At 37.8% G+C, this 14,439-nt stretch overlaps 1 protein-coding gene across 1 annotated transcript in view; it reads right to left on the bottom strand.

Moving 5' to 3' along the window:
• Positions 1-14,439, bottom strand: part of NEK5 (NIMA related kinase 5) — a 44,270-nt gene that overhangs the window by 12,606 nt on the left and 17,225 nt on the right. The window contains exons 4-13 of the mRNA XM_059995864.1: positions 14,188-14,285; positions 12,084-12,167; positions 11,930-12,000; positions 10,781-10,867; positions 8,853-8,907; positions 7,371-7,571; positions 7,212-7,293; positions 5,367-5,479; positions 3,186-3,370; positions 585-651 (exon numbers count right to left, since the gene is read on the bottom strand). Of these exons, the coding sequence (XP_059851847.1) occupies positions 585-651; positions 3,186-3,370; positions 5,367-5,479; positions 7,212-7,293; positions 7,371-7,571; positions 8,853-8,907; positions 10,781-10,867; positions 11,930-12,000; positions 12,084-12,167; positions 14,188-14,285 (1,043 nt within the window). The remainder of the gene's footprint in view (positions 1-584; positions 652-3,185; positions 3,371-5,366; positions 5,480-7,211; positions 7,294-7,370; positions 7,572-8,852; positions 8,908-10,780; positions 10,868-11,929; positions 12,001-12,083; positions 12,168-14,187; positions 14,286-14,439) is intronic.

Genomic DNA, 14,439 nt, shown 5'->3' with positions numbered 1-14,439 from the left:
TTCATTCTCTGAACTGCTAAATTATAATTGGGAAATCCAAGTTCTGTAAAAGTTTAGCAACCCCTGGGGCATGAGATTAGGTAGGGGAAGAGAATTAGAACTTTTGAGCTGTTCAAAATAAGAGCAATACAAATAGGAGGTGTATCCAAGCTCGCTCAGCCCCAGAATTCTGACACTATACTTAAGAGTAAAGGTTAACTTTCATTTCAAATAAAATACAGTAATCCCTCTTTGAAAATGTGTAGAATTCTAATAAAATAGAATCGAAGAATTGCAGCACTGAAAGGGCCCTTGAAGCCCATCTACAGCTTTTATAGAAAAGGAAATTGAGGTTCAGAGAGGTGGCATGTCCTGCCTAAGGTCACATAGCAAGTGATGGAGCCAGGGAAGGGACTAGGCTTCCCAGACCCTAACTGAAGCCTATTCCCATTAATCTTCTTTAGCTATTAAAAACCGGGGAAAGTGGAGAATAGTCTTAATCATCTATGTGGAATGAACTTTGACTTCAGGATCCATGAACATTTGTGAACAGAGAAAGCATTAGAAAATTCCTGATGGCCTCTTATATTTGGTATTTTCCTTACCAATTGCTTTTCCACTTTCAGCTTATGTCGTTGAGCTTCACATCTCCTCTGAAGGTACTCAGCAAGCCTTAGGAAATACAAACGTTCAGCCTGAGTAGAAATTTTAATTCATCACAGGCACCAATTCGACAAGCGAATTTTCAGCTTTGTAATGAGATCACAATTCACCTGTGATGTTCCGAGTTCGAGACGTAATTCGAAGTTACAGAATGTGTACATTGGAAAAGAAGACAGCTTTGAAATCCAGAAGAAAGGGAGGTAAAGAGAACAGTAAAACTGGGGATACAGGACAGGATAGAACCGAAAAATATTCTGTTACAATGATTTTCCTTCAGGGCAGGAATCAGTCCACCCATAGTCTATGATATGTCGGAGGGAAAGAGAAAAAACCCGTAGCAGGGTCTTCTCATGCTGTGTGCAGGTGTCTGATCTACAGCCTTGTCACCCTGACTGCACTGATAGCTGCTCGTCTGTTGCCTGCACGATACTCTGAGCTCCTTAGAGCAGGTTGGGGGCCCCTCCCTTCACCTCTGCTCCTCACGCTGGCTCACAAATGCTTAATGAATAAAGAAATGAGGCTTTCTCCATCTCTCAAAATGTTTAAGTGTTTTTCCAGCACAATCCTGGTCAATTCTAGTCAAACCATTTTCAGGTTTGTACCTATGTTCTAGATATTTACCTTTTTTTCAGAATTTCCTACAAGAATTTCTATAATTACAGATTGCTAAACAAAAACTACCACATTTCAGATCATAGTATGAGTTAGTGATAAAGTTCTTTGGAATTCTAGCAACTTCCTGGGCTCCAAAGACAGAACTGCCATTTCAGAAACTCCTTTAGGCACATCAGGATGAGTGGTCCCCAGTTTCTGAAGAGTCAAGTTAATAAATCAGTTGTTCAGAAATATGATGAAATCATAAGCTAGTTACGGTCTTTGGGCCTTAGTTCCCCATCTGTAAAATGGGCACAATACCAATCTCACAGGGGGTGATGTGAGGATTAGAAGAGACAAGTTCTGTGAAGGTTCCTGACCAGCGTCTGACACATTGATTGTGCTTGACTCAGGTGAGGGCTAACATGTAGCACTCCTCTCAGAAACTTATCTCCATGAGAAAAACTATTCAGTCATCCAGGGGCTGTTCAAGAGACATTATTTCTCTCTCTCTCTTCTCTTTCTCTCCTCTCTCTCTCTCTCTTCTCTCTCTCTCTTCTCTCTCTCTCTCTCTCCTCTCTCTCTCTCTTCTCTCTTCTCTCTTCTCTCTCTCTCTCTCTCTCTGTCTTTCTTTCTCTCCCCAACCCTCTATAGGTTCTTCTTCCTCCAGACGAGTACATCAAGACTTGATTCCCATGGAATTGGAGCTCTGATAGAGAGAAAGCTGGGCAGGAGGCTTGGAATAACAGTGAGGAGGGGTTACCAGTCATCAGAGGGGCATCCTGGAACACCGTAAGATGATGGGCAGCAGCATACAGGGAAGAGAAGGACCTTTCTACCATTTTATGTGAGAGTTTGGGAGATACAATCACACATAATCAAAATAATTTGATAGTTTGACAGCTCTCATATCTAGACAAAGGGTGGAAGCCACAGTTTCCCAGTGGCTGAGAAAAGGGAAAGGGAGCTTTGTGCCTGTACCTAGTTCTTATGTAAAATATGTCACTCATTAGTTGAGTCCTATATGAATATTATAATTTGAACGAATGGAACACATAACTTTTGATGATCATGGAGGTCATTAAAAATATGTTATGAAGATGGAAAAAAACCATAACCGCACCCAATATCTTTAAAAATAAAATGTCTACTTTTCCCACCACGCATTTCTGGAGAAATCATTCTTTTATTATCCTTGTTTATCTAATGTTCATTAGCTATCTGATGAGATCACCATCATATAGACTCATACGTTTCATTGTTTGTCCAAACTTTCAACAATAAATAACCACAGACACCAAAAGTTAGCAAATTCCCAACACTGAAAGAAAAAGTGTGATGGCAAAAGCATTTTTGAAACATGCCCCTCAGACTTAGGTCTTCAGGGCTGTGGATGGGTGTCAATCATTCTGATCACAGAACACTGACATCAGTGTGAAAGAAACCATAACAAGTATTGTAGATCTGTAGAAATTTGTTATGGAGTAAACTTTTTGAAAGTACACCATTATTTTCTTTCTAATACATCCATATTCTGAAAAATCCCAAGAATATAAATGCTAAATGAAATATATTTCACTTTTCAGTAGGTGTCAAATTATAATTTGATTACAATTCAATTATTATTAATAATATTAATATTTGGAAAATGATACATATACAACTATTTTCATCACTCCCGGATAGTGGAATTTACTAGGAAAAAGAAAAGACATTAAAAATTCAAGAGCATTAATCTGTTCCCACAGTCAAATGGCTACATGAATAAGATTAGCTACATCAAAGTTAAGATGAAAAAGGGTCAAGGGAACTGTGAATTAAGTATTTTAAATGAAGCGTCTGGAAGTTCTTTCCAGATGTTTTAGGAGAATCTGGAAGGACTTCAGAATAAATGTTGATATAGCAAACTATTTTCAGAGGACCCAAGTTTAAGTAGACTATGACATTACCATTGACCTGAAGATGGACTGTGGCTTTCTTCCTGATTATAATTCTCCTCAACTCTGGTATCTTTTTGAGGAACATAGTGGTAATTTTGTCCATTGGCTCTCTTCCTCAACAAGTCAAGTTGATCATAATAATGATCATAATGTCCACACACTGCAGCAAGTTTGGGCCTTTCTACCATTTTTATCTGAGGGATTAAAAAGAAGAGAGATACTTTTTAAATACATGATTAAAGTCTATAACAACTGACAGTTTGATAGTGACCATAGCTATGACAAGGCATTGGAGCTATCTTGTTTTTGCTTTAGACTTGTTTTTGAGTGATCTTAGAATCCCCAAATCCTAGAACTGAAAAATGTTTTAGAAGTCTAAGTACTGTAGTGCAGTTTATAATTTTGCTAAGGTGTGAATATGAATCATGTATACTTCATGGCTAGTGTATCAGAAATACCTAGCGAGTGAGTATCTATCCAACCCAAGATCTGAACTAAACTCAGCATTATTATTTCTTATTTTTCATAAATTTATTTACACCTTACTAGACTTTATGGGAGAATACTGTATTGTGCAACTCACCGATTTGGGGATTTGCAAAACGTTTAGGTTCTGATAAATTTACTAAATACAAAATGGCAACATGACTGGAAGGAAAGAAGATGCTGAATCACTCAGAGTCAATTCTTCCCATGTAAACACAAGGAAAGTCATGTAACAGCTGTGACCAGCTTATGACCATCTCAAGCTATGCCTCACCACCCTTCCCAACCAGAACAGCATGAGAGGAGAACCAGAAACAAACGTTTATCTTAGCATTCCTTAGTAGGGGCCACTGAGCTGGAAGACAAGAATCAGACCAGATTAACATATGAAAACCAGTCAAGACCCTGTTGCTAAGTAGCAAAATAGGGTCAATTTATGGTGACCATGCTGTCCACTTAACAGTTGCTAACAAAAGAAAAAACGAAGATCAAACCTTTGGAAAGGTCTGGAACTTATAACTGGAAATACGAATAACCAAACAAGTGGTTAAAACTGAAATTTACTCACTGTAAAGAAGTAACACATTACATTCTTTGTTCTTCTTCATGCTGTATGGCTCATATATATATATACATATGAACCATATGGAATTGTAGATATTTAACCATCTTTAACTTACAAAAATGGCACATTTATATATTCTATTCAAATATTAAAGTAAATGTATATAATTTTCCTTATCAGTCTAAACATAGATTGTATATTTATTTTAAAAATCTTTTAAAGTGTGAAGTCGTTTTCTTAGTTTTACAATGTTTGCCTAGGTACAACACAAAGAAGTTACTACTAATTACTTGAAAAATGGCTAGAAATAGAGAAAAGTATTAGAAGGAAAAAACAGCTTCTTTAGGATTTTCTCTAAAGTCCCAAATGGTAATGAGAACATCAGAGGTGGCTCCTGTGCAGGCCCGTTCATTTCACTGCATTAGGAGAAACTTTCAAAGGATTAAGAAAATGTCAATGGGTTCGCCTAACCCCATCCATCCATGAGTCTTTTTAGATGTTTGTTTTTGGGTTTTTTTTTGTCTCCTACAGGGTTTGCTACAGAGTATTCTAAATCACAACATACTTTATACCATGAGCCGCCTTCTTTTTTTTTTTTTTTTACCATAAGCCTTCTTTTAAAATACAATTTTTCAATTAAAATACAATAGCCATTTTTATGTACCAGAAGCATTTCACTAGCATAAACTAAAAGATTCAACATTCTGCTGAAGTGGATTCAAATAACTGGCATGAAGAAACTCTGGGGAAAAAAAATCAATGATTATATAATAAAAATTTCTCAATTATATGTAACATCAGAATTAAGAGTATGAAATGCATGTTTTCCGCCACTATGCTACTCACTTGTCCTATGTAGAAAAACCTTATTTACTTAAAGAAATTAAAAGAATTTGAATTATAAAAAGAAAACCAAAACTAATGTATAGAATACTTATAAGGAATACAGCATTGTTAAAAATAACAACTTGAAGTTGTCCCATGAAGTACCACCTTAATGTTCATTACAGAATTTTATTACAAGCACAAAACTAGTGAACCCCAAAGTAATGACCTTGTACCTCATGAACATGTGCAAGTAGTTCTGTAGAATATGCCATCCACTAAAAAAAACAGAGGAAGGGTTTAGCATGACTTACAGATATGGGCTTCTGGGCCCCAGCTGGCGGTCTCCATTCATTTCTATATATGTCCTTCCTCCTTGATCTTGGCAGGCACTTTCCCTGGAATCTCACTTTCTGCATTTTAAAATCTTATTTAACCAAAATAAAACAACTTAATTTTTTAAAAATTTCCACATCATTAATATTATGCTTGTGAGAGTATAAGGGGCATTTCATAACACAGTAAGCTCTCTTTAACCAGAGACATTTATACCCATGGAGAGAAGTGCTGATGGAAAATTACTACACATGTTCTTTGAATGGAGGAAACCATTTTTTCCAGTGTTCCTTTACATATTTCCAGTAATATATAACACTACTTTTTAAAAATTGGGGAATTAACATTTATGGAAACAATATGCATAACATAATGGCATATTTAGTAATTAAGTTATTAACTAAATTAATTTAATTACAAGTAATTAAATGTAGTCATCAGAGCTTGGGTTATCAGGCCACAGCATTCATGTTGCATTGTTGTTTGAAATGGATGAGTAGGTCTTTGAATATGTTTGTGTTTGTCACCTTCAAAATGTGTTCTTGGGACTTCCCTGGTGGCGAAGTGGTTAAGAATCCGCCTGCCAGTGCAGGGGAAGCAGGTTTGATCCCTGGTCCGGGAAGATCCCACATTCCACAGAGCAACTAAGCCCGTGCACCACAACTACTGAGCCTCTGCTCTAGAGCCCGCGAGCCACAACTACTGAAGCCCGAGCGCCTAGAGCCCGTGCTCCGCCAACAAGAGAAGCCACTACAGTTAGAAGCCTGTGCACCACAAGGCGGAGTAGTCCCAGCTCGCCGCAACTAGAGAAAGCCTGCGCACAGCAACGAAGATCCAACGCAGCCAAGAATAAATAGAAAAAAAAAATGTGTTCTTGTTTTCCTATCTGTCCTATATTAGAAATGTAGACAATACACTTTCTCTTGTCCTCTACTTATCTACTTTCTAAATATGCTCAATCTAGACTAATATATAACGATGGCAAATGAAATTAAACATGGCAGAATCATTAATTCACTTTCCCTTTATAACTTTTCTCACTTTTAGTTTCTCCATCACAGTGGATAATATTCCCCCATTATCCATTCCTTGGAGAGATTTTCTACTTCTCATCCTTAAAGTTGAGACATTTGGTCATGGCCAAAAATCCTGATGCTCTTATTTCACAATTATCAATTGAATTAGTAATTTTTCTCTTTAATGTTTGTCTGTCTGTCTCTCTTTCACACACACACACACAGTACTTCATCAGCTGATTCCTAACTCCACCACTACAACTGCTGCTCCATTTATCATTACCATAAAGTATCAGCTGCTTTCTTTGGGGATCACATAATAACATTCTCCCACTGTTACCAGTTAGGTCCGAGATCCTAACTTCAGCTCCAACAGGCCTCTGCAGGAGAACTCTTAATCGCCAAGTCCATTCTATTTCAGAAAAATAAGCTTCATTTCATGATTCCATGTCTGTCTGTGAACCTTCTTTGACTCTCTATCCCTTCCCTACACAAAAGTTAAGTTTAGATTCTACCTCTTTGAGCATCTCTTTATCAGCAAATCCACTGCTTCATCAAGTTTTCCGGACTGATGAGAAGAGAGGAGATGAATCCTCCAGGTCATGCATAAACTAGATACACAGGCACGCCCCCAGGTCACCACTTGACAAGATAATTTTTCTTCTGCTTATACTGCCCATATTTTTAAAATGTCCATGTTCAACATGTTTGGAGGAATTTCTCTGCTAAAGTTATCAGCCATATATTATAAATCATTGCGTGAGACACAATAAATGTTTTTTGATTGCATGGTTAAATCATTCTTACCTGGGACCACCTTCTCAGCAGGTCGAGAAGCAGACGATCTTGCTTTATGTCTGAAGGTGTGATTGAATTCTTCCTGAATGACCTAAAATCAAACAGTGTGTCAGGACCTGCTAGTAAAAATCTCTGTCAAAATCCAAACAGAATCGTCTCAAAACTCACCTCGGGAGTCAAGTATTTGGCCATAAGGTTCTCTAAAAAGGGCCTTTTCAAAATGGAACTAATGGATGGTCGAGCTCGGGGAGATACTTCAAAGAGCTGGGATATTAAGGACTGTAGGTCATGGGAAAACCTTGGAGATATTGGGGGAACACGAGCTTGACAAATCTTCAGAACCAGCTGGTGTAAGTTGTTACCCTCAAACTGAAAAGACAAGGAATGGTGATACTAAATCAGAGAAAAATTCAATGCTAGTATTTAAAGTAATATCAAGAAACAAAACAATGTTATATAGCTTTAATTAGAAGCACTATGGTCTACCCTGAACTGTTTCCATCAACTAATCTTTCATGAGTAGATACTGTAGGCGGTTATTCAATGAAATGTCGTCCTACTTAAAAAAGGGTTTTTTTAGTTTTTTTCTTAGTATCAAAATATTTACTCATTCTAAAAAACTGGAAAGTATAGGAAATTATAAACAGGCAAAATACATACAATTTCACCACCCAGAGGTATATTTCCTTCTAGTCTTTTTAAAAATAATGTTTATTTTACAAAGTTGAGATCATAACAATATGAAATTTTATATCTTGCTTTTTAAATTAATATAACATAAACCATTTCCTCAAAAATTCTTCATAAACCAGAAAACATTCCATTGTATGAGATCATCATTATTTACACATAATGATAATGTTGGGCAGAATGGCGTGGCAGAAAAGATCAGGTTTGGCTTAGACACTTACTATCTGACACTTACTATTTGAAAATAATGACAATAACAACAAAACGACAGCTGTGTACAAAAGAGGTAACATAGATGGTCTAAGACTGCTATCCTTAGAAAGGCCTGCTTACATTGGCCCTTGGCTGGCATCTGGGAACTTGGATTTCAGGAGAGTTCTCACCATTCCCAAAATGTTCCGAGTGGCTCTCTTTTTCCCCACATTGTGCAAACAACATGGTTTATGCTGAATACCTGCTCTCTTCCTGGGAATCTAGAAGCTTGGCACTTGCTAGGCAGAGGTGCCTACATGACCAGTCCCAACAAAAACCCTGGACACTGGGTCTCGAATGAGCTTCCCTGGTAGATTACATTTCACATGTACTGTCACAACTTGTTGCTGGAGAAATCAGTGCATCCTGTGTGACTCTACTGGGAAAGGCTCTTGGAAGCTTGTGCCTGGTTTCCGACAATCTTCGCCCCACGCACCTTTTCCCTTTGCTGATTATGTATTGATACGTTCACACATAATTTATTTTTATGGAAATATGCCACAGGTACTATTCTCCAACTTGGATTGTGTACTTTATAATATAGCTTGGATATCTTTCCATGTCAGTATATATGGAGCTGTCATTCTTGTTAATAGCTTGTTCATATAATTTTTAACAATCTAATAAAACCAAACATTAACCTTTTCCTCTCAAGAGGTTAATTTCATTTATGTAGTTCAAGATTAATCTGACGATTAATATACTTACAGGATGTCTGAGTGTGCAGAGCTCATATAAGACGCAGCCAAGAGACCAAATATCCCTGGGTAAGATAAGAGTTGACAGGCTAAGAAATATCAGTAGTTCTCAATGAAAACCTCTATCCTTACAGTACATTATATTGGTGCATCTTTACAGTTTTACATAGGTTGACAAGTTTTCACAAATGCTTTCAGTACATTATCAATTCTTAATGAGACTAGAGGGAAAATTTGTAGTTTGTCAGAATCCTAGCAAAGAAAAGGTATACAGGCTTTGCTAGAATCTGATGGCTCAATATTTACTTCATGTGATGAGCTCGAAGAAAATGTGTCCATGTGTGGAATCTTGAGCAATTTGGAGGAGGAAGGCAGAACTCAAACATGGATTTGTTTGATTCAAAGGGTGACATCTGGTTGATTTAGAAAGGAATATTCTATTCAAGGCTATTGACAAAACCAAAGTTAGACTAAGTGATGACCAGAGTATCTGGTACTCAATGAACTTGAAAAAAATGTGTTAAAACTAGGCCTGTGCAGGTGTCCAATGAATGACCTTTTGACCTCAGAGGGCCCAAAACACCACCCTCTGATCATGCTAAACACCTCCATTTTTGAACATGCATCCTATGAAGGAGGTAACTCAGATATGTGTATCCAGAACACCAGTTACCTCACCTCTTCCCTACCTCCAATCCTCCTTCCCCAGGCCTAAGACCACGCCAAAGACCACACGTAAATATCTCAAGCCCCTCACCTTCAGGGAGGCAGATCTAAGACTTGTACTCCAGTCTCCTCATTTGGCTGCCTTGTGAATAAACCCTTTCTCTGCTGCAAACCTCAGTGCCTCAGCATTTGGCCTGTCTGTTCATCAGGCAAATGAATCTGGTTTCATAACAATTACTGCTAGGATCTTCCAATTATTGAAAGCATCAGGCCAGCATATTTAAATATTGACTCAAATCCTTAAAAATGCAGTGCAAGGAAACAAAGCAATGCTGCGGAGCTAGGGGTCTCTCTATGCAGCACTGTGCTCTGCTCTGGACAGCCTGCCCTTCTACCCCCGCTACACAAGCTGCATTCCGGCTCAGCTTGAGGCCAAACCCCTTCTCTAAGTCAGAGGCTGTCTCCAAGAAATGCCTGCTCTTTCACTATGTGGAGAAATGTTTACCACTCTTTTTTAGGGCTTTGCCCTCTCTTTCAAAGTAAAACAGCCAAATATCCCTTGGGTATTTTCCTAAACAAACAGACATTAACTCCACAAAGAAACTCAGTCTTCCTGCAAGGCCAACTGGTTCAGCTGGCAGACAGCTTTGAAAAGTGAAAATTTTTCCTTCTCCTTCCATGGAAGTAAAAACTACCTCATCTTCATCTTTTATCACTGTGTCTATTAATATTATTATTCCTGACAGTACGCTCTGGTACCACATACATAAAAGCCAGCTGAATTTTAAAGCTGGAAGATGCCTTAACAATTACCTGTCTACCTATGCCTTAACTATTACCAGCTCTCTTTGTTGCAGGTAGGGGAACTGAGGCCCACAGAGATGGACTGACTTGGTGCAATTGCCGACTGAGTCAATATTAGGATTCCTGGCTGCTAAACCAGTACTCAGTCACCAGCCTCACCGTCTTCTGACCCATTTACAGCACTTTCCTGCAACAGGCTAAACAGGGCTTAGAAAGCATGAGAATCAAATACACAGATGGACATCACAGTGACTGCGATTTTCAATGTTATTCTTTCTATCACTGGCATCTTCAAAAGAAATGTGTCTTTTCTAAATAAGTTCAAAACCTTCAGAGAACACTGAAGTGGTCAGAGACAGTCACTGGGAGCCTCACTTCACAGGTGGAGAAAATGAAATTACAAAAGCACCATAAGAAAGAATGCACCAGATTTTACTGCGACTTTCGAACCAAACGTCAGCAACTCACGTTTTATTGTTGTAGGGTTTATTCTGACAGATCTCTGGGGACAAGTAGTAAGGCGTTCCAACACAAGTTCTAGCAAGTTCCATGGTACTAGCAAAATTATATTAAATAATAAAATAACACAGTGTATTACTGAAGAAAGGGCTTAAGACATACACATACATGCAAGAAAAAAGTATAAAAGTGGACACAAAATTTGATGTATCACATACTAAAATAAAGCAAAACACCGTATATTAATAATATAGTAATAAAATTCATTGATTTTTAAGCTTATAATTCACCTCCCCAAAATCTACACATTAGAAGAAATTTTATGGCTTAAAGATTGCACGAAGAGGTACCATTGTTACATTGCGAAACCCTCGCATGTAAAACTTCCCTCTTTCCAGTGACTAAAGTAATGCAATCTCATGATTTAAAATTTGGAAAACATAAAAGTAAATAAAGAAGAAAAAATTTACCCAGACTCTTAAAACCCCCAAACAACTAGGTTAAAATCCTGACATATTTCCTTCTTGTCTTTTTTCCATGCATATTTTCCACATAGCTGTGATCACAGCATATTTAAAATTCAGAATTCCCTTTTTTCTTTTTTATTACTTAATATAACAAAGTTTGTCCTCACGTTATCAAGAAGTCTTCCAAATCATAAATGTTAGTGGCTTTATAATATTCAGGTACATGCTGTGCTAAGTTTTATGAAATGTGACCATTTCCCAATTATTAGGCATCTAAGTTATTCCAGATTTCAAATTATCCCCTTCGAATAAATTCTCAGAAATGGAACATTTAAAAATCTCTTGATATTTATGACCACCAAGCTGTCTTCCAAAACAGCTGCATCAATACATTCCCCCCAGCACGTGTGAATTTGCCTGTTTCACGAAACGCTCACTAGCTTTATACGCATTTCAGTCACATCTCATTTGATCAGCTTGTATCACACTATACATCGCCACCATCCTTCTCCTATCTACCTGCAAATTTTAATCTCAGACAAAGTAGCATCTGAATGATTTAATACACTTATATAAACAGTTATCAAAAATTATTGGGAAACCAAGCTCTTAATATCTTAATTCATGATAACTAAAAATACATATTTTGGCTGTTACGATCAGAAAGAAAATGTTTTTGAAAAGTACTTACTTGTTCAGGACTCTTGCAATACCAAAGTCCCCAAGCTTTGCAACCATTCCATTCTTGCTAAGGAAAATGTTCTGTAAGTGGAGAAAATGCTATGTTGCTGGAGATGTTTCAAGAAAACAAAAGATCTGTCTTGATTTTGTCTCTGAGCTGTTACCTGTGTTTTTATGTCCCTGTGTAAGATCTTCCTGTCATGAATATGTTTCAGTCCTAGAGAAATCTGTACAAACCAACTCAGAATCTGTAGAGGGAACATGAAACAAAACTGATGAGGAGTCTGGTGATCACTGAAATGTCTTCATGATAACATACAAGAAGAGAGGAATAATATACTTGTGTGTGCGGTTATATGAATGAAGCTAATAGGTATACCATCTTATCGTACTATTTTCTTTTTACAGTTAGAAACATGGAGGCGTGAAAAGGCAATCCAAATGAGTTGGTATGAAAAGGAACACCGCACTCAGAGAAAGATAAACAGAACCAAGAAAGAGAGGGAGGCAAGTCATGATCTTCTTTTTTCTTAACATTGGGTTGCTAACTGCATCAGGAGGGTAGACAAGCAGCTCTGTTTCCTGATAACCCTAGTGCCACTGCTTTTTCCTTTTCAGTGGAAGGAAGGTGTCAAGGGCAAAGAGAGAAAGAGGAAGAAGTGGAGAATCTGTGAGGTTACTAAAATTTTTAATGAAATATCAACATACAAGTATATAATATAAAACTAAGAAATATTTTACTTTTAAACTTTTTAAAGTTTAATTTTATTTCTTAGATATGATTTTCTTAGCTGGCCATGAGCCTCTTTATTAAACTATGTCTATACCTATAGAGATTTATTTAAATGACTCTATAATTTCAATGATTCTTTGTCCACCAAATTATACACAGAGAGGAAAACAACAGAAAAAAAAGCTACATTCCAGATACTAAGATTCAGTTGTAATTTTAGTTCTTTCCCCCAAACGGGAAATGTAGTTTGAAATTGTGTAGAGAAAAGTATTTTTATTAAATGCGGCAAAAAAACACCTAGATAGGAAGAAAGGAGGGTTTCTACAAATACAGAATTTAATATATAATGTAAATGAGCATAGGGAGAATGCTTGATTAAATTTACAGAGGTTAGAGATACTGATTCTTTAATCATTCATACATTCACAACATTCAATTTTTTTTTTTTTTTTGACTGCGTTGGGTCTTTGTTGCTGCATACGGGCTTTTTCTAGTTTCGGTGAGCGGGGGCTACTCTTCGTTGTGATGCGTGGGCTTCTCTTTCAGTGGCTTCTCTTGTTGTGGAGCATGGGCTCTAGGTGCACAGGCTTCAGTAGTTGTGGCACGCGGGCTCAGTAGTCGGGGCTCGCGAGCTCTAGAGCGCAGGCTCAGTAGTTGTGGTGCACGGGCTTAGTTGTTCCGCGGCATGTGGGGTCTTCCCGGACCAGGGCTCGAACCCGTGTCCCCTGCACTGGCAGGTGGATTCTTAAGCACTGCGCCACTGGGGAAACCCACCACATTCAATTTAACTCTAGGAGGAAATTATTTGGGCCTGATGCTCTTAAATGCTAAAAGAGAACGAAGAAACAAATGCCCTAAATAAAGATGGCAGGCCATTCCTGTGCCCTGCCTGAGGCCGTGGCCTTTCCCATCAATCACACAGGCCCTGAGTCCAATTCTTCAGTCCCCACCCCACACACCTGTCTCCTTCACGAGTACAACTCCCAAGAGGGTATCAAAGGGAGGTCAGAGAATAGAAGAAAAATGTGTTTGTGCAAAGAGAGAATGAGACCTGAGGCCATTATTCTTCACCTTTTCTCTCCTCTCTCTTAATAGCGAATGAAGCTACATAGCCATTGCTAAGAAGAGCGTCTATCCTCCCTAGCAAAGTGGGATAGCTATTTTAAAAGAGTACCCAACGATAAAAGGAAGAAAAGTGAAGCTATAAATACATCACATTTTAAATGGCTGAGGAACATCCACATTCACTCTTTTTTTTCCGCCATGAAGGTTCATCTCAGAGGCATCCTACGTGAGATTGTCCAAAAATCAGACACGGTTCTTTCTGAAGCAAAGTTCACTCTCAAAAAGAGATTCAATTTAAGTTCAATTGCAAACATGTCCTAGGCTAGACCTATCAAGAATACTGATCCATTATTTTATAGTTTGTATTTCTCTTCCACAAAGCATGCTTCATATAAACAGTCTATTACTTATGACATTATCAATTTAATCCCCCAATATAAATTAAAAGGCAAATTAGAAGAGTTTTTTACCTGATCTTCACTAAGTAACACTCCCCGTTGTTTTTTGATCCTTTTCATGAGATCCCCTCCATCACAGTACTCCATCACAATAAACAGCCTGTTGTTCTCTATAAGAAAAGGCATCACTCAGTGCTGGATGGGTTTCAAATATTTACTAATTATTTGCCTTTAAGTTCTAGAAGGTGGAGAATATAGCAGAAAAATGCAGTGCATAATAGTTTAAAACTCTGGCTGTAGAATCGAGATGGACTGGGCTCTAAT

The sequence above is a fragment of the Delphinus delphis genome, chromosome 18 (assembly GCF_949987515.2).
Source record: "Delphinus delphis chromosome 18, mDelDel1.2, whole genome shotgun sequence".
Taxonomy (NCBI): Eukaryota; Metazoa; Chordata; class Mammalia; order Artiodactyla; family Delphinidae; genus Delphinus; species Delphinus delphis.
The sequence above is the reverse complement of the archived record's forward strand: the minus strand, read 5'-3'. Positions and strand labels throughout refer to the sequence as shown.